The sequence below is a fragment of the Azolla caroliniana genome, unplaced genomic scaffold (assembly GCF_043228905.1).
Source record: "Azolla caroliniana isolate FFs.n. ecotype wild unplaced genomic scaffold, voAzoCaro1.0.p SCAF_1, whole genome shotgun sequence".
NCBI classification, from domain to species: domain Eukaryota; kingdom Viridiplantae; phylum Streptophyta; class Polypodiopsida; order Salviniales; family Salviniaceae; genus Azolla; species Azolla caroliniana.
In genome coordinates this window covers 3,732,755-3,753,991 of record NW_028230436.1, presented here as the reverse complement: position 1 = coordinate 3,753,991, position 21,237 = coordinate 3,732,755, and the positions used below count along the sequence as shown (strand labels likewise).

Sequence of the window (21,237 nt, the reverse complement as noted above, 5' to 3'; positions counted from 1 at the left end):
TAAGTTGTAACCTAATATTAGAGCCAACCTCCCTAACGTTTTCTAAATCCACAAGCATATATCCCTCTAAACAACCTCCCTTGCAATCCATAGTTGAGGCATTCAATTCCCACATAATGAAAGTCAAGACATGAGATACCTATAAAAGATACAAACTCTTGCTTTGTCTCTCGTTTATGATGCACAATGGTATACACCATTAGCTTTAAGATTCAATAGTGAGCGTCCAAGCTTTGAAATATATGAATGTAAGACAAGGTTCACTAAACAAGATCGTCAACTTAGGGCTAAATCTGTTGGGCGCTTAATCTAGCAAAAAACAATCATCTAATTGCAATAGAGGATTTATTAGGTAATTCAAAAAACAAACCTTCATTAATGCGAACAAAGGGACATAAACATTGTATGAAGTTGTCCCAACATGTTATGAAGACCTAACTTCATCCTTATTTTTTTACCATAGCATTTTCTAGTGTTGAATGTGCCTACTCAATCCACTTGCTTTATCCCATAACAATGTCATTAAATTAAAACCTATTAATGTTCTAGTACTATTGCCTTTCACCTAGTTTTAGTTGGCATAAAATGCATTTCACTCCAAATCTCCTGGTTAAATACAACAAAATAGAACTTTTGAAATATATAAAAAGAACTCATAGAGAATTTCATGTAGAGCAATCCATTGCGTTTAAATTTGGGGAACCATATTCCATGGGAAACAAAACTTAAACTACACAATCACATGAACAAATAATCCATGTGAGCACATAACTGAATCATGAACATGGAAGATGATTCATTACACATTGACATGCATATCATCCAACAACACTACATAGACAAACACAATACATAAAAGCAAACAAAACAAAGTGTTTTGTTGGTTGATTGAAAAACATACATGCTAGCATAACAACTCTTTCGCTACCGAATTGATTCATACTAAATCAATCTATGTCATACAACCAATATTGGCAATTGTGCAAGGCACATAATAGTCAAAATATCCAATCAGTAAATTAGGCAACTCTTCTTTTCTCCTCTTAAACCCTTGCCACATAATAAACCAATAAAAGTTAAACATCAAGTATAGATGCTCTCCCTTGGTCTAAAATGGATGAACTCCTGGAATTGTTCAAGTACTACAATCATATAAAAGTAAAGTGAATCCATCCAACAAGAAAAATCGCCTCAAAGGAATATTCCTTGGAACATATCATAGAAATTTTCTAACAACGTTAACCTATAATGAAGCTGAATGTTAATCAAGCAATTAATCTTTTGAATACCAGAAGGAAACATTCGAATGAAAAGATTCTTGTCACATGAAGAAGGCCACTTGGTAAACCTAAGGAGGCTGGGTATCATTTCATGGTAGCCAACAGTTCAGTAGTTAAGTTCCACTTTAGCTCTTACAAAATGATCATGCTTCAGGCGTGCTGCACACAATCTGCTGCTACAGGCATAACCTCTAGCTACTTGCCACCCCAACTATCAACAATTCCAAGCAAGGATGAATATGTTCCAGCAACAGAACAAAGAACTCCAGTTATTATGATGGCCACACATGCAACTATCTGCATTGATAATGATAGAATTAATGTTGATAACGATTATAAATTTTAAAGTAAAAGTTTTGGGTTTGTCGTATGTTGTCTAAACTCTGATTCATTGAGGATATGCAAAAGAGAAAACAAATGACATACCTGTAATCTGGCATAACTACTTTTGCTTCCAATCCCCACAAGCTTCAAAAAGCAAGCTGATGGAAATATCAAACACTGCAGTCATAATTAATGATAAGTTAGAAAGATAAATCTCAGCAGTTGCAAATTTTTCAGGTGTAACGTTTCCTGAAACCTAAGGGATGTAAATTGACGAGAGAGAGAGAGAGAGAGAGAGAGAGAGAGAATAAATTAATGAATAAAGAAGAGTGCGGGAAACAAGCAAACAGGAAGAAGATGATGAAGAAGAAGAAGAAGAAGAAGGGAGGAGCGTTTTTGTCCTCTGTGGCGCAGCGATAGATAAATAGATAGATTCTATTATCGTCTTTGGAGGTCAAATATCGTCTTTGGAGGTCAAATATGACCTGAGAGAGAGAGAGAGAGAGAGAGAGAGAGAGAGAGAGTATACCAGAAGCATGCTCAAAACTGAACCAGCCAGTGCCATTAAGTAAGCTGCAAAACACAACGGTAATAAAAGGTTCTTATTCATTATTATCATGTGATATACAGATTGAAGAATGACCGGTTTTTCTTCTGCTGCAAGTATATGTGATGACAGGCAGAAGAAGAATTGATCTATGAGACAATCCGAATTTACACTTGCATCTATGTCCTAGTTATTTGGTAAAAAGAAGATGAAATCACCAACCAAACTGAAATGCAGAATTCTACCCTAAGATTGCTGACTATATAATCGTGCTATCATTGCAGAATGATGAAATTTCCCAAAGAGTCATGGATATTCTCCATATAATGACTTTTCTAGTTACCCATCCACCCTGCTCACATCCTAGATCGTAGAGGATACTCTTCTCTGAGCAGATCCCCCTACACTAAAACGAGGATACTACATATTCCTCTATCAACTGCCAGGAACACATCTGAGAAATCACAAGATTCTCAGGTGTCTCTACCCTATATCAATCAAAGGTTGACGAGTTCTAGACCACATTGGTATAGTATACCGGTGATTTCATGAATCCCAGCATATTCTCAAGTTACAGCATCCAAGTATATAAAGCTTAAGTATCTATGGCCATATCCACATGAATCTGTAAATGACCATAGTCTCCCTCATCATGCAAATAGAAGCCAGAAACATTCAAACACTTCTAAATCTTGCACCCTCCTTATCCAAACTCAAATATCCTTCTTTTCTGGCAATGCAAGATTCTCATCTAACCTATTATGACAGTGATTTAGTTCCTTGTGGTTTCCCTGGAACCACACAGGGTATCCGGATTTACAGATGATGGTATTCATGCTCAAATTTTTCGGCAAACCCTCCAGACCAAACTTCTTAAATAAATGTGCTAGGAAAGGAGCACGAATCTTTGCTGCATGTATAAGTCTTTGTAAAGCACCTATCTCCTGGGTGTAGCCTTTTTTATATTCTCCAGGCAGGCGTCTAATGCTGTGAGGAAGTCATGGGACAGATGTTGAAGATAAAAATTAGCTAATGTAGCTGGCAAGTGGTACAATCATAATCTTCCATGTCTTTTGCAATTTTGGCAAAGGCTTACTCCAGCATGCCATAGAAACTACTTGGTAAATATTACTTATACTATTTGAGACTATAACATTGAACACCATTTCAATACTAAAAAGTTTTCCAGACAAACGAATAGATTTTCCTGTGTTTATTGAGGTACAAAATTATCTATGAGAAAATCAAGAAAATATTATTAAAAATCAACAAATAAAATCCCGAAATATAAAATATAACAATTCACAAACTACTTAAAGAATGAATGCTTACCAAAGAACGGTACACTAATTGCCACAAAGAGAGTGGACAGCACAAGTAGAGTGCGTATCAAGAGGGAGTAAGAATAGCCTTTGTAGGTGTATATTGAAGAGAGAAACAACTCCTCAAAACCCATAGCAACTGGAGCCATTGTTATTGCATATGTGAACCATATTTGAAAGTCAAGGAGCTAAGAATAAATTTACATTAAAGCAATAACCTTAGTTACAACAAACTTGCAATTGGAAAATTTTCCAAACAATATTAACGAAACATCTTACATGTCATTTAGCTAACCACATCTTCAGTATTCTCTTCACAAAGATGCATCTCTGCACGACAAAAGAAACTGAAAGAAAAGCTACCACTCTGGTGGCACTTTCCCAACTCACCCAAATATCAGCAGGGAAAGCAAGAGAACTACATGACCATAAGTTCAATGAGGCAGAGAGAGATAGATAAGAAGGCTATATTGGCCTATATAAAGACATCTGAAAGTTGAAACTAAGACTAATGTTGTGGCTGCCAGAGATACCTGCCCACTGTAATCTGCTAAGCGAACTCAGACATTCTCCCTATATGCCCTTGTAAATAAGGTTCAAAAGATTGAGTCTTCTTTCCACTTCGTAAGAATTAAATAGCCCCTACTAGCCTAAGTCTAGTGGTGAGTGTGTGCCCATGAGATATGGGTGTTTTTTTGGCCATTCATTATTACACAGACGCGTGTGAAGATGGAGCTCTCTTGAATTGTATCAACTAGAAAATCTCATCCTAGGGAGTCAAAGAGACATCCAAAAAGAGCAAAGAAATGTTTTGAAAATCCTGGAGTTTCTAGGAAGGAAATTCTAAAACATTCTAGTTTACTGCAACATTGTACACACTTTTCAAATTATTACAGCACAGTAATTATCAAGAAAGGTTACAAAACCAGGAGTGTAGGCTAACCAATATCGACCTCTATTGAGACAGATTAGAAGTAGAATGCACATGAAAAAATAATACATGGCTGACTAATCTGGGAGCTATTCATGTGTCATCCAATGACAATAGAAAGAGAATGTCTATGATTGGGCTGTGTGACAATGTATTTGAAATGGATATACGATCATGATATGGATACCTGACTGGTACTGTAAGTAGATTGCATGATCACATGCCAAAACATGCATTTTGGCACGAGTTTGAAGGGTGCACATAGCCTTTAGCATGAAACTGCAATGGGCTATAACATTGATGCAATATGATCTCAGACTACAGATGATTCTCTGGACAGAAGTTGACAATATATAGTCTTACGTGACTTGATAGCATAAACAAAGGATGGTATTGTTTTTCAAAAAAGTACAGGCCAAAAGCACATCCACTATATACAAAGCTAGCCATTTATTCTGTACATCTGGCGGATCTTTGCAATGTTACCTTTAATTAGCTCATCCTTCAAAAGGAACGTAGAGAATGGCCTATCTGCATTTTAGGACCTTTAATTAAACATCTATATAGAGGAATATACTACTCTGAAACTGTTAGCTTATCTTTACATATTCAAATGGAGAATCATAGCACAAAGTCCCATTCTAGCATGCATAAAGACCCATAAGTAGATCAATCAAAGAGTAGAAAATTTTCAAATTTTTGATTTTACATTTAGAAAGGATATTTGGTAAAAGGATTCACAACCTGCAGACAATTATTCACATATTAGAGGAATCGCCATAATATGTTCTTAGTGAATCAAAAGCACATGTCTCACCGTTGACCATAATGCAATTTTTGAAGCCACGAATTGATTTGGCAAATTTAGTGTTATCTGAGATTGCGTATCATCCCCAAACATAGTAAAACCCATAATGGCTATTCCACTATACATCAGGGTGCAACCAAGGAAGCTGAAATGTAAAAAATAAAAAGGTTAGCATGATCTCAGAACTCTATTGAAATACATGGAAAGGCAAATTGTAGCATTTCAGTTAAAAAAATGAAAGACAAACAGAACTCTCTTGATATTTATGGAAACGGAAATTGTAGCATTTCAGTTAAAAAAATGAAAGACAATTTGATCAAATCTAAATGGCTTGCCTCACTGTCAAAACTCCATTAAATTGGTCCGGTTTATTTAAAGATCTGTAAATATTTGGGAACAGGGAATGCCCAGAAAAGCAGAACCCAAACAAGCCTATTGATACGGGAAGTGTTGAGAAGTTTGTCAAGGGCCCACTCCTATTAAACCCCAACTTATCAACTGTTCCAATCCAGAAAACACAAACAACTAGAATAACTGTCGCTGTAACACCTCCAGCTGCATACATCAAACGACAAAAGAATTCGTGCTTAAATGAGCAGGTTCAGACATCCATGAATATACTCACACTTGTTTTCATTGTATAGTATTTCACATATAGATATTTAACATATATGTGAACAAATCTGAATTGTTCTCTTATGGGAGAACCATCGCATTTTTATTCCATGTATACATAAGGAAGTCATGTAAATTGTGCAAGGACATCGAGAACTTCCTTTAACGGTTGAAGCAAAGCTCAAAAATAAATTAGAGAATCTCGTAGTTGTATGGTTATTGGAAACAACTATGTATAATACATATTATGCAATCCAAGGAAAAGATGAGATGAGATTTCTCCCAGTTCTTTACCTGCGATATACGCCAGTAATCTGAGATCACGAAGCCACACTGTTGGCAAGACAGATATGGCCGTTATTATCATGAAAACCTCTGCAGCAGTGAATTTTAAACCACAGATAGTTAGACAAGCGTTTGGAAACAGTGCAGATAAGTTGTCACCTTCCAAAATCAGATACTCCACGCAACCAGCCTGCAACAGTCTACACTTCATTCCTTAATATTTGATTACAATTGAACCATCTATTTAACGTCGTAGAACAAGCATTCATTGATCACATTGAGTAATACTTACATACATCTCCATATACAAAGCAACCTGTCACATTACAGTTTATATCAGCATAGACCACACAACGTATGGAACCTCCAACATATTCAGATTGTTATTGATGCTCACAGAGATAATGATCCGGCCAGTGATTCCGAATGCAGCTTGGCCTATATCCGGATATGTATTAAGACCAGGCTGCTTATCCAGACAATTTCTGAGAAGACATCCAGTGTACCAAGAGGCAATGGCAAGAAAAAACAAGACTCCCAGACTGATCCATCCCCCTTGTTTCAAAGCGTAAGGAGTACTCAAGATTCCAACTCCACATAGCACATTTATGCCTAATGCAAATGAAATATCATTTGACCATGATAACTGTGACCTTCGATAGAAACCCCTACAGATAAACTTTAAATCTCACCGTTCATAATGCTTTGTGTGAAAGTACATCCAGGAGGTATTGCATGAGGATCATCAATGATTTTTGATGAAGAATACTTTTTCAAAATGGAAGACATTTCCTTTTGCAAATTTGTTTCTTCTTTTTCTTCTTTAGTCCACAAATTTTCATCAACCAGTGGGGATAACTTATCATTTGAAATAGAATTCTGACTCAATGTTCTTGACCTGTATGGAAAATTCTGAAGTGACGAGCTTAAACTGGGTGATCCTATAATGTTATAGATATCCATGGCCTGCCTGTAGAACATAAATTTGTGAGCTTTCCATGTCATAATAATCTTTTGAAGACTGTGTGCAAGAAATATCTTTTGAAAAAACAAGGCAGAGCATTTCTTCACAATGCAAATTGATAAAACCTTGAATAGAACTGAATACTCGGGCAATAAGACACTTTTCATATGATCAACGTCTCATAGACTCCTTGGTTTATGAAATATCTAACAAAATGATGGCAAGAGTATTTCCATTCTATTAACTGTGGAAAGAATCAAAATGTTACAAATTATTGTAGCAAAATGCATATTTTCACAATAAACAGATCGATAGATATGGAAAAATATATGGTTCCAAGGGATCCTTATATTGATATGTGAGTAATTTAGATACTAGTTGGAATGTGAAGCATCCGAATATTAACATGCACTGGTGGGAAGAATAAATTTTATAAGCTTGCACCTTTGAACACAACATGGAACCGTGTGGGTATGGCTTATTTTGAACCTTTTTTTTCTTGCATCCTAAGAGTCTGCTGACAAGCATATTAATATTTCTGCAAGCTCGGTAGGATTGAGTGGCATGAAAGGGTTGTATTGTCTTCATGAGAATTGACATAAACAGAGCTTTCAAAATTACCAACGTAACAGAGAATTGGTTCCAAAAATTACCGCAGGTGAATAAAAATCAACAATGGATAATAGGGAATATTGATTCACCTATGATAAATGTTGATTTCGTTAACCCTATGGTGGAACAATTCTCTGAACTAGAATCTACATCTACTAATCCAATAAGAAGATAAATATACAATGCTTGCAGGAACAGTGCAACAACATTTTTGCAGCGTGAATAAAACATTGCATAAGTTTATCATTGTTTTTTAGCTTGGAAGATCAAAACGAATATCAATTCCACAGAAGATGACCTCGCTGCATCAACATCAACACTTATTCGTGTTGAAGCCATATGTACTAATCAGACAAGATGATACATTTAAAGATAGAAGAAATTGTTTGCTGGGTCTTCTTTGTGTGAACTCCACCCACCCAATCCTGTTCAGTGTATATAATAATAATCAGATAGCTTTGCATAAAAATTTGTTCAGTAGGAGACAGATTTGCCCCGAAGTATTAAGTTTTGTGTATTATTTTTAAGCCTACAAACTTATTTAACAAATGAGATGATATATTTTTGTTTAGATACATGTTTTGTAGAATAGACAATTGAGATTTTGCAACTTCTGCATAAAATTTTGTTTTACTTCATGATTATCCGTTATCTAAGAGCTTAGCAAGAGAATGTTAATCCTACGGATGTGGAGAACTCTACATTATCCTCTAGTGGAAAATTTATACAAGACAGATTTCCGCCGAAGAAAGATAAGTTTTGTGTATTATGTTTAAGCCTACAAATGTATTTAACAGATGAGATGATATACTTTAGTTTAGACACATGGTTTGTAGAATAGAGAATTCAGATTTTGCAACTTCTGCGTACAACTTTGTTTTACTTCATGATTATCAGTTATCTAAGAGCTTAGCAGGAGAACATTATCCTACGGACACAGAGAACTCTACATTATCCTTTATTGAAGCCTGTTGGTACTAAATCCAAGAGAATATACTTTTTTTGTCAGAAGAAAAAGGCATATTGAGTGTTATATGCGTCTCTCTCTGCTCCTCACATTGCGACATATTCATACCTTCACATAAGACTTTGTTTGAAGTACGTAATGATTATGTTGTACATGTGTGATCAGTGTATCACTGGAGCTAATTTAAAATAGTCCTAAATATGTAGAGTAGCATTCCAAGTCGGAACCTTTAGTGTCTATCATTAGTTTTCCTCCGTACTTTGTGTGTCTTCACAGAAGCAACAACATTTTGCAGCCTTCACATAATATTCTGTTGAAATACATCTTGGCTGGAGAATAGAAATCCTACAGCAGATGAGCCACTGTGCATTACCCTATTTAAGTCGAAGCACCCGTCCAAAATCCTACATTTAGTTCAAAGAAACGGCTGCTGTATATCCTACAATGTCTCTCCAAGAACTTTGTGACAACATTTTGCGGTTTCTGTATAAAACTATGCTAAATCGCATCAATATTATCAGTGAACTAAGTAGCAGGATAACATCGACTATGATGAACATTTTCTCTGCATTACACTACGAAGAATACATACTAAATCCAACAATCAAATGAAAAGTTCTATATGTCAGAGAAAAAGAATTTTCTGTACAATGTTGAACCTCAAGAAGATTATGACATCATTTTGCAGTTTTTGCATAAGTTGCTGAGTTCCATCAACATTATTGGCTAGTTGTCTGGAAGAGAATCAAAATCGTATGATAAACTATTTATCTGCATTCACATCTACATTTAATATTTATATTTAAGTATATATTGTACTCAATCTGAAGAAAATATAGACGTTATCTATCAGAAAATGAAGGATCATAGAAGATGCATTATTATCTGGGGAATAAAAATGAAGTAGGCATCTACCTGTAGGTTTGCGGCCAGCTACCAGCTGTTTCCTTGTTACTGGTCTTAGGAGTTGTTGATAATAATGATGCGGATGGAGATTCTGGAGGAGAGCTAGATGCACTGCACATGTTATAATATCCATCGAAATCCTTAGTATAGTCATGATCAGTCCCTGAACGACTTTGAGTAGTGATATTCTGCTCACGACTATACACCCCATCATCGTCATCACTTATCTCATCTCCATGATCTGCAACATCAGCATCCAGAGCCTCCTCGTCGCTGAGGACATTACCTCCAAAAGAAGAAAAATATTCGTTTTTCCGCATACTTAATATATTAGACTTGTACAATGAGCAGAAGAAACGAAGAGTTCTCTTTTCGAGAAGAAGATTTGGTGTCGACGATAGAGACTTATAGCAATAGGGATGACCAGAAGATCAATCCAAACTTTTCCTGTAGAATAGCACAAGTTGTTTAAAATTAATCACGAGAAGAATCCAGCAGCAGAAATCGATTGCTTCTCTCACCAGAGAAGGATGGGAGCTTTACATGTATGCGCATGTAATTATGGCTGAGATTACCAGAAGAAGAAGAAGAAGAAGAATCGAAAGCTTAGAAATGCTGATTAAGAAGCGTTTTACTGCACGAAGAAAAAGGAAGCCTCTAACATCTAAGACCGAGATGAGCAGGAGCTGAATCCACGAAGGTTTACTTTCGTAAAACAGAAAGAGCAAAAGTGGGAAACTTTTTAAACGCGGATTAAAGATCGAAGCTATATATAGCTTATAAGTATACACGAGAGTTAAGAAGAAGAATTAAACTCTCTCTCTCTCTCTCTGGGGGGGTGTTTGTTTCAAAAACACGATGTCCGCGAGCTCTTGCATGCGTTTTTGGTTTTGTTTTATTTTTCTGTGTATAAAGATAGAAGCAAACTCGAAATACGAGAAGGCTGGCCTTTTTTTTTTGTCTCAGAGACAAAGAGCAAACTCCAAATACGAAAAGGCTGGCCATTGTACTTTAATCAGGTGGCGTTCATTCTTTCCATAACCTTCACTTCTCCTTTCTCTCCATACAAGACGATGCCGACACACAATCAAAGTTTAGGGCTAAGAAGCATTTTGCATCCTCTTTTTTTTTTGTCTTCTCGCGAGATCGCTCTATTACACTTGAATTGCTACAGATCGGCAACCCCGAAACTACACATTTAATTGATAAAAAGCCAATGTCCTTGGCACAAAAAAAAAAACTTCACAATTTTAACCTCGGATATTCATAAAAGCCACAATGTCCTTTGCACGGAAAACAAACTTCACAATTTTAACCTCTGCCTCCGCAAACAACAAAAGATGAGAGGTCGCCTCGCCCTTCTCCTCGATAGAAGAGGACATCTCCTTTGTGGATCGTTCAGCCTCACATTCGAGAGCATATCGATAGCATTTTTAAGGTGGCCTAGCCCATCCATGCCATGGATTAGGTCCATGTTCCACAACATTCAAAAGTTTGAGGCTCAAGGGCATCCTTATGAATATCGAACATGCAATGGATTAGGTTGTCTCGAGTTGAGACTCTCGAGGCTTCACATCAAGCATTTGTTGCACGGAAAAAGGATCCACTTGATAGATTCAACTTTTGACCTTTACGTTTTCATGGTGAACCATTATCAAGTTTGCTCATGAAAATTCAAGAAACTAAAGTTGAGTCTCAATGCCTTCATGAAGTTTGTCCCAACATTGTTTTATATATCGTGTTTTATGTTGTGCACAATAGTACATATTATAATTTATACCTAGAGAAAATAAAAGCTTCAATTGTTCAAAAGTGCATTTTTTTTTTTAGCTATTTGAATCTTAGACAATATTTAATTGAACGATTTCACGCAATTAGCAGAAAAGTAAACTTTGGTTGGGGCTACATTTATTGTCTCCCAACTCAAGATTACTTGTCCAATGTTACTTTAATCAAGATCGTAATGTTTATGATGGATCTATATGATATATTGTCTCATTAGAGTCACAATATCCAAAATTTTGATTCACATAAAATCAAGTTGGGTAGGATAAACTCAAGAAGGTAAAGAATCTCTTGGGCATGAGTGTTTGTATGTATATGAGCTTTGGCACATACATAGCAAGGCATCCCAATGCGACTAATGATGTAATTCATATGTATATACTTGTTGCACTTTTTTAGACAACATTGTGCTTCACTTTTGCATAAAGAATTTGCTTTGCCACTATCCTTGTCCTATAGGCAGTAAAAAATGAACTAAGCGAATTATATGTTGAGGCCCCTCAACTCAATGGTTTGTCATTATTAAATGAAAAATCAGAAGAAAGGAGCATTGAGTTCATCCAAGGCCATGTAAGGGTAAATTATTCACTCTTGACGAAGGAAAGGGTTAGACAATGAACTTCTAAATCACATTAGTATGATTTTAAGACTTTGGAGTTGCCTTTCTCAAGATGCCCTCTCACACTAGGATAAGATTCCAACAACAAAAAGGAGTATGCAAGAGCACTAAGCAAACAAGACCATCAAGGTCCAAATGTGGCGAGATTTAAATCGATCATTACCTTGAATCTCGATGCATTTAGGTTGCAATGTAGTGCTCACGTTACTAACTTACTAGGTTATATTACATTTCACTCAACGGTTGGTGGACCACAAAGATAAAAAAAGGCTATGTTGGTGGCGCCCTCAAATACTAAACCCTAAACATGACACATCAAGGTGTTTGAATATTTTGTTGAGAGACCAGCAATACATTTGTGTTTGTCAAGTTGTTGGTTCTTTTCATAAACTCCAAGTAGTTTCAAGGAGCAATACATTTGCGTGTGCAAAGTTGTTAGTTCTTTTCATAAACTCCAAGGAGTTTCAAGGACAAATGACAAGAAGTCTTAATAACTCAAACATGATTCCTTGAAAACCCAAAGAGAAGTGTTATTGAAATTTGGTGGGATTCAAGACAACATATTGCACAAGAAAGGGCCAAACGATTCAAAATATAGTACACTTCATCGAGCATTCATATGGTTCAATGTAATATTGTCCAAAGTTCATCAATAGAAGGTCCAAGGAATTGTGGAAAAAGAACAAAAACTTTAAAAACCAAAAACATATTTCTTTGAATGAGCAAAAGAAAATGTTTTTGCAAATTAGATGCCATTTTTCATAGATCGATTGAGGGAACCACCTTGTTCTGGTAATTAGTGGCGGGAGAGGAAGTTGTCTGCATGTCCAAGCATCGCCTACTATTTTCTAATGAGACAAGCAATTGTAAAGAGAAATCGATAGGTGGTGCGAATGGGTGCTAATCTGTTGTTCCCACGGGATAATGCAAAAGGATGGAGGATGAAATACGGATGAAAGGATCATGAACCAACCAAACGCGAATCTATCCACAACAATTGATACAATTGGAGAGCTAATTGAAGAAGATGCGAGGATAGTGGTGCGAGTGTATCCACAACAAGACACAATTGGAGAGTTAATTGAAGAAGACGAGAGGATATTAGTGTATCAGGATGGACTGTCGGTGAACTACACGAGAAATGAGTATATACAGCAAACATCTACCATGCAGGAAAGGAAATGCGAAAAAGCAACCAAAGTTAGAGATAGATGGGAGTTATTGGGCTTGGATGGTGGGGGTGGCAGTAGGTGGCGGCGCCACATCTTTCTCCCATGGCTTCTTCCTAAAGGAGTTGGAGCGATGGAGGCGGCAGCGGAAGGATCCTGCGTGTGTCGTGGGCGTGCACAAACACTGCTGTGGCTTGACATGCGAGCTTGTGCACGAGCTGGAGCTGGAGCTGGAGCTGGATATGGAGGAGGAGGAATCCATGTAGCTATCCTGCATTAAGCAACACAAGACGGCACGGCACACATACAGAGAATCAGCGTCATTAGACATGGAGGCACTGAACTAGAAACCCTAGCAGCATTAATTAGGTTACTACGACAGGGAGGAACCCAGAGAGAGAGAGAGAGTGAACTACCGAAGATTCTCGGGGGGGGGGGGAGGTTGAAAAAAGAGTTGAGAGGAGAAGAAGAAGCCACTGAGTAGTTTGTCTTCGAGATTAAGAAATTTGGCTGTGCTGCTGTTTGTTCGTGATTGTTTATTTTATATGTGAGGCGGGATGGGCAGACATGTGGGCTAGCGGAGGCGGTATCTTTGGGGCCCACGAATAGCCGCGCGCCGATGGGTTGGGATTGGGATGTGGCCCAAAGAAAGACCTGTCTGTGCTCCCAGCCAGACCACCCGGTTTAAAACATTAGACACTAAATGTCTTTTACTGCTTTATTTTTTTCGCTTCCCAATAATGCGTTCTCCTGCTACCTAAGAGACGCTTCTCATGCTTATTATTGATTAGCATAACCTCCCCCCCGTCCCCCCCCTCTTTTCGTAAATAATGTATGTTGCTTCTATATTCCGGAACTCCTCCTCGTGTTCCATGTTTGCTTGAAGCCCTTACCTTTCTTACCAATTTTCCGTTCCCGTCCCGTTTGCTTGAAACCATCATTTCAATCTCACGCTCCACTGCCATGGCCTCACATGTTGGCATGTATATTTGGAATCTTGTTCGTGAATGTTTGCCTTTTCTCCTCCCGAGTCCTCTTTTGGTTATTTATATGACGTTTGCCATGTACATAATGCATCAATGATGTGCTTGTGATATATTCCTTATCCTTGTGCTTGAAAGCAATGCCCTTTTGCAACTCGTTTGAAAAGCTCCTTTTCCATCCTCTCTTATTTTGTCATATTTTCTACTTCTCACATTATTGTTCATACCACAGCAACTTCGTCATGCAATACATGTTGTGTGCGTGTGTATTATATTCCTAATACTTGTATTTGAATGAATGATCTTACCTTGAGTTTGGATCTAGCTACTCTATACTCTCCTCCTACAACTACCCTTTTTGGCTTCTTTCTAGGGGGTTCTATAAAAATAACTTTGCACTTTTCATTGTCATGCAATTTATCAAAGATATCTATCATCATTGCAACCAATGAACTTGTAGCCCACACCATCATGGATCCCATCTCCAACTTCAACAAAGCTAGTAAATAAGTTGTTGGCCCTGTAGAAGAAGATGGACTTCAATGCAAAAAACCCTGTCAAACCCAAATGGAAGTTCGAGGTTTGGTAAAAGAAGATGGAACTCCATTCACAACATCGACCAACAATTGAGAGAGTGTTCGTGGGCACATGTTTGCCCACTATTTCTAGGACCATAGGTTTCTTCATACATTGCATAACTTGATGTGTTTATGTGTCATACCAATGTGTTCCTTCATATATTGCGATTAAAATTCATGTGACAGTTACATACACATATAAATAATCTCTCTCTCTCTCTCTCTCTCTCTCAATCTTGACCTTGATCTCGAAGTGCTCCATGGGCACATTTTTGCTAGCTATTTCGAGGACCCTAGGTTTCTTCATACATTGCGTGTGCATTTACACCACGATGGTATAACTTGATGTGTTTATGCCCGTGTGTTCCTTCATATATTGCGATTAGAACTCATACGATAGGTAGGTACATACACTGTTACGATACACATATAAGTAATCCCTCTCTCACAATCTCGACCTCGATCTCGAGGCGTTATGGCTTCTTCTGATCATCAGATTCCACCATTTCCATGGGGGTATACACCTGAAGAAGAACACTATGCTCACAATGGAGTCAAAAATGAACGCGGATTCATCGACTCTGGACGAGGTATAAAGCTCTTCACACAGTCATGGATTCCTTTACACAAACCCATCAGAGCTCTCCTCTTCATGGTCCATGGCTACGGAAATAACACTAGCTGGACCTTCCAGAACACAGCTATCCTCTTCACGCAGATGGGTCTTGCTTCATTTTCTTTAGATCTAGAAGGCCATGGCCAATCAGGTGGCTTAATTGGATTCACCCCTGACCTAGATGTGGTGGCAGAAGATTGTTTCTCGTATTTCTCTTCTATCAAGCAGAAAACAGAGTATTCACATCTCCCCTGTTTCCTGTACGGAGAATCCATGGGTGGAGCTATTTGCCTTTTGCTTCATTTCAAGGCTCCTCAAACCTGGGATGGTGCTATTTTGGTCTCTCCTATGTGTAAGTTATCAGATAATATGCTTTTACCATGGCCCATTGTATCGATACTAAGATTCATGGTAGTCTGGTTTCCCAAATGGGCTATTTTACCCACAAAAGATCTTGTGGATATGTCTATAAAAGACCCTAAAAAGAGAGAGCTGGGACGACATAACCCGATGAGATATAATGGAAAACCCAGGCTTGGCACCGTCAGTGCAATTCTTAAGACTACTTCTTACATCGAAAAACACTTGAAAGATGTGGATTTTCCCTTCTTGGTTCTACATGGGGATGCTGATGTGGTCACTGACCCTAATGTTAGCCAAGCTCTATATGAGAATGCTAAGAGTAGCGATAAGAGCATTAGGATTTACAAAGGAATGATGCATTCTCTCCTTCAAGGTGAGCCCGATGAGAATGTATCAATCATTCTCGCTGATATTGCGTCGTGGTTGGATGTTCATATTGGTCCTGAATTGCCTATTTCACAGTCATGATTTTGCCTCTACCAGAGATGCCAAGCAATATGGTGAATACATTATTTAACTATTATTCCATCTCTCTGTGTAATCTCAGAAGTAGCGGACATTAATGCTCTTATGGTGTATCTATTTAACGCTACAAGTACATTATGGGCTCTGATTCAAGATGGGGTAGCATTTTACCCTACTCTTGCATATGTATAAATCTTCTTACAATGTATGATGCTGGGAGCCTTCCGACTTTCTTTTTCATATTGATTGAATTAATGAAACCATTTCATAATGGGTAAACTTGTTTATGTATGCATTACTGAGGATCTTTAGAATTTTTTGAATCAAACTCTTTCCTTACAACTTGCAGTATATGAGTAATCTTTTGACTAGAGCATTCTTACATTTTTGTTGTTAATTGGTGAGAAATAAGCACTTTCCCCTTTATACATCGGAATAAAATTGATCTAAATTCCAATGTTTTTTATTGCATTTTTATGTTTGGAGAAATGCTAGATTATTCTGGTTTTTGTTGTAATTTTAACCATGCATCGTCGTTATGGAACTATTCATATGAATTGTTGATTATGCGTATAAGCAGTCTAAGATAACAATAATAGTTATATCATAACGAACATAATCAATATTTCTGTACATCATGATTGAGAATAAGCCATTTCTTGTGCACATCATGATTAAGAATCACCCATTTCTTGTGCATATCATGAAAACATTACATCAATTAGAAGTATGAAATTTGTTTGGGTTGATGAGAATGGGGATCTAGTTTGAAAATTACAATCTATTATTACAATTGCCTCCCAAGGAGGTAGAGATTTCCCATTTGGAACAAGCAAAGAAAGTGTTTTACGTTTGGTTTCCTTTTCATCTTGATGTTGTAAAATCTTTGCGATAAAAAGGTTAATTGCCATGACGATATAAAGCTTGTGCTTGCCTATGTTTGGCGAGAAATTGTGCATATTCAAATCCTTTCTTGAAATGGAAAATATCCGTAATTGTTCTAAAATTGGTAATTACATGGTGGATTTCATGGGTGCAATATGAATTTTCAGCTACTATTTGCTCGATGCATACATGCTATGTTAGAATATTTGGAAGACTTATCTAGTAATATCTTCCAATGCTACTATTCTCTTGGATGTTAGATTCACAAGTCTTTGGTTAAGCTTCATTCCGCTACAAGTCCATGGTATCATGGGAAGCAATGTGAATCTCATTCTTAAGAGGGATCACATCTGTGGTAAATGTAGTTTTTTATTGTGCACATTGTCATTCACGCCTCTTGTATATCTGATATGGGCAGTACTATGTGCCATTGTTTTTATTATTTTGTATGAAATACATTAATATATTCCTCGAATTCAAAATACATGTAGGCTTTTTAACGTGTACAATCAAACATATATTTATGTACATCCTCTCCCATATGGGTTATTATACTAGCTACTTTTATAATGTTTTGGATTTCATCACATTTCCCCTCTTAGATATCATTAGCATCAGAGATGTTTGGAAAATCCATTCTCATTTATTGGTAAGATTGTTGATCATGATTCATATTCACATTCATATTTCTAAGGACATTGATGAGTAGCAATTAAAGATTATAACTAATTATTTATAAGTAGATTTTGTACATCCACACTTTTGGGTGTTTAAATGTAATAGAATATGAACATTTGAGCACAATTGTGGTTTAGAAATATAGTTAATGTGAATATATGAAATCATGTATTAACCAATGCGTTGAAATTTACATAGCCATTAATCGGAGAATTGACGTCCATGCTATTGTTCTTACAACTTTATCTCAGTATTGATTTGTAGTCATGGCGAGGGCCATGGGATTTGGTTCATAAATATATACCCATCTCGTTGAAAAAGAAGGAAACAAATGGAGCTAATGTTCATGATATATGGAAGACCAAGTGTTAGGAGGAAATCTTTTAGTTGCAACTTGCAATTGCTTGGTGGCGGACATGAGAAAGTTTTTAACATGTGTCCACCTTGAAAGTCTTTGTGAACTCTCAATCAAGATCGCCATGTTTTGTGTGTGTGTGTGCATGCGCGTGTGTGTGTCCTATGAGATGTTGCCATGTGAGCACAAACTGCGCGGGGAACTATCGACCATATCAATGTTCACAAAGGGACTAGTAGCGTGTGCTTCTGCCCCTAAGTTAGTGATCAAGAGAATCATGTAAATGGGCCAATGCCACATGTAGGCAGCTTTGACAACAGCATATTAGCCACCCCTATGGCTAGTATATAAAATTAGCTCTATACATGTATCTATCTATCTATCTATATGTATGTATGTATACACATATGTACATATACATATGTGTATACATACATACATACATACATACATATATTATATATGTTACTATGTATATATATGCAAACATATTCGCACATACATACATAATGCGTATATTGTGAATTGGTCAGCATAACACGAAGACGAAACCCTAACCTGTTTTCTGATTACACCTCTGCACGCCGCGATGTCGTCGAAGCAGGGTATGTTATGCCATTCTCCTTTCCTTATTTCTTATCTTTCTTCATCCCCTACATCTTCTCCGTCTTTTGTTTCCTTCTGATGTTTCTCTCTCGATACCGGTTCTTTGATCGGCCTTTTCTTTCGGTGACAGGTGGGAAGCTTAAACCTATGAAGGCCCCCAAAACAGAGAAGAAAGAATACGACGAGGTAACTTTTCTTCTTTTCCTTTGATTTATAGTCTGGATTTAGCATCGCATCTTCCTGCGTCTATTGTTCTGCTTGATTGTTACCATTAAATGCTCTTCTTTTGTTAGTCTAATAACACACACCTATTGATCTAGTAAGGCATATTTATTGATGAAGTAAGAATAGGAAATACTGACTCAAAATGCAAACGAATCCTTCTTTCTCCAATTTCGAGGTTATGTATATAGTTAAAGTTAAGATTTTGATGTTTGTAAAGCAGAAATATAGTTAAATATAAAATTTTCATGTGTGTAACGCAGAAATATAGTTAAAGGTAAGATTTTCATGTGTACAACACAGATATATGAGGACATTGCATCTATTTTCGATAGAGATTCTCTTTTCTTGTATTTATTGCGACTGTCCTATTGAATTGTTGAATTGTTGACCTATTGACATAGATGGCCATAATCTTGTAGAGTTCTTTGGTGTATATGTAACTATTAAAAAGATATCTGTGTAGGTATGTATAGACATAGTCCTCAGTCACACACACATATTTGTTTTTTTGAGTTGAGAGAGTTTCATTATCTTGTAACTGCATTGTTACATATCCTTTCAAGCATATCTACCATTGAATCGTTGAATTGTTGTATGAACGAGCTCAAATATATCTATCATATCTCCTTGTTTCGAACTTGGATTATAAATTTTGTTGCATATTCATGTACACATACATGTTCGCTAAGTTATATAGCAGCACATACACATGGTAACATGTACATCCAAACTGGCACAGGACAAAGAGATCCTCATACTTACGAAGTCCATGATCTCTATGCAGAATGGCTTATATACTTTTGTATAATTAATTCTGTTCTCCATAAAATTGGAAAGCGTGGTTATTGATTGATGAACTGGACGGATAGCCAGTTCTACACTTAATTGTATTATGCTCTGATGATTCTATAGACATCATGTCAATTTGCTCTTTATATTGGTTGTCTTATAATATCTTTCATAACAGGAAGACAAAGCTTTCCTTCAGAAAAAGAAGGAAGAGGAAAAGGTGAGCGTTATTTCTTTCAATAATCTTGTTTTGTCTCTGCACTTGCGAGTTGAATGAGTATTGTCATTTATGAACTATGGTGCATGTGGTTACAATGGTGATGATAGGCTTTGAAGGAATTGAAAGCAAAGGCTTCAGGCAAAGGTACCTTTGCAGGGGCTGGGTTGAAGAAAAGTGGTGCTAGTGGTGGGAAGAAGTAAAAACTACTATGCAATGGATTGATAATTAAATATGGAGATCTATTTTATGGCCTTTGAATTCTTCTGTCCACTATAATGTTGAAAACATAATGATGAATTTGGAATGATTTGAATGCATGGTAACCAATGGCTTTCCTTCCATGCTTATGCATGTTGCATTATAATGTTGTGAGCCTGATGATAACTTGGCCTGCGTTATTAAACATTGGGAACTGGATTTTCCTTCGCCTCTTCATCTTTTGCACTTATAATGCTTGTAGCATGAGTGGAGATGTTATTTAATATGGACATATATTTAAATCTGCTTTATACGACATTGGGAACTGGATTTTTCTTTGCCTCTTCATCTTTTGCATTTATAATGCTTGTAACATGAGTGGAGATGTTATTTAGTATGGACATATTTTTAAATCTGGGTGTATTATTTATTACTTCTGGGTTTTTTCGTTCTATTTTATAGTTACTAATGTACTTCCAAATGGGAAACCGAATTTGACATATATTAAAATTTTGTCTATTGTGAAGTTTCATGGTTGCAAATGTCCTATTTCTGTTCGTTGATCAAAAGTAGGGAATGAGAAGTACGTAATGCAAAACTGTGTAATTGGTGAAGGTAGCAAACGCAATGTTTCTGAATTGTGAGGATTCTGCATGTGACTTCAATTCAAAAGCCTTGTTACCATGAGAATAAACTGAAATCTATCTGATGGATTATTCTTAGGGTACCTCTGTTCCTGTTACCTAATAAGCCTGAATTAATCATGGTGAACTAACAGGGGACCAGCATACTAGTAACATTTATATACAAGCACAAAAGGGGTTTTCAGGCAATGATAGAGAAGAACCTAGTGTTGCAAGGAGCTAAAAATTAATTGTCCATATCTCAAAGTTATGTGGCATCAACTGGTTTAATTGAGAAGATGTATATAATTATTAATCAACTTCTTTAATGGATTTTATGTTAAAGACATTCTTTCTATGTTACAAAATTGCATAGCACTTCTCAGGTTCATTGAGAGGATGTATCTGTATATGCAATTTCATGGGTTTTATGTTGAAGGTAGGCAGGGTTGATGGTAGAAACTAAAACATTCATGAACCTCTGAAGCAATGGGATAGTGGGCTCCAGGGTTCACAATG

General features: G+C 36.7%; 3 protein-coding genes and 1 pseudogene across 3 annotated transcripts in view; 3 read left to right on the top strand and 1 right to left on the bottom strand.

The window, feature by feature from the left end:
• The window catches only part of LOC147868398 (V-type proton ATPase catalytic subunit A), a 69,601-nt gene that overhangs the window by 5,122 nt on the left and 43,242 nt on the right, over nt 1-21,237 (top strand). The gene's annotated exons all lie outside the window — the stretch shown is intronic.
• LOC147868403 (amino acid transporter AVT1B-like) lies at nt 1,222-10,052 on the bottom strand. The gene is made up of 12 exons (XM_087318696.1): nt 9,571-10,052; nt 6,805-7,082; nt 6,510-6,724; nt 6,405-6,428; nt 6,122-6,302; nt 5,548-5,767; nt 5,222-5,357; nt 5,129-5,148; nt 3,484-3,635; nt 2,134-2,177; nt 1,707-1,781; nt 1,222-1,577 (listed from the first exon to the last, which is right to left on the bottom strand). Exons 1-12 carry the CDS (start codon nt 9,879-9,881, stop codon nt 1,476-1,478), a joined length of 1,758 nt encoding a protein of 585 aa, XP_087174822.1. The 5' UTR covers nt 9,882-10,052; the 3' UTR covers nt 1,222-1,475.
• On the top strand, nt 15,112-16,423 carry LOC147868402 (caffeoylshikimate esterase pseudogene; annotated as a pseudogene).
• On the top strand, nt 18,537-20,302 carry LOC147868401 (uncharacterized). The gene is made up of 4 exons (XM_087318682.1): nt 18,537-18,662; nt 18,794-18,849; nt 19,856-19,897; nt 20,005-20,302. The coding sequence occupies exons 1-4, from the start codon at nt 18,647-18,649 to the stop codon at nt 20,095-20,097; spliced, it is 207 nt and encodes a 68-aa protein (XP_087174808.1). The 5' UTR covers nt 18,537-18,646; the 3' UTR covers nt 20,098-20,302.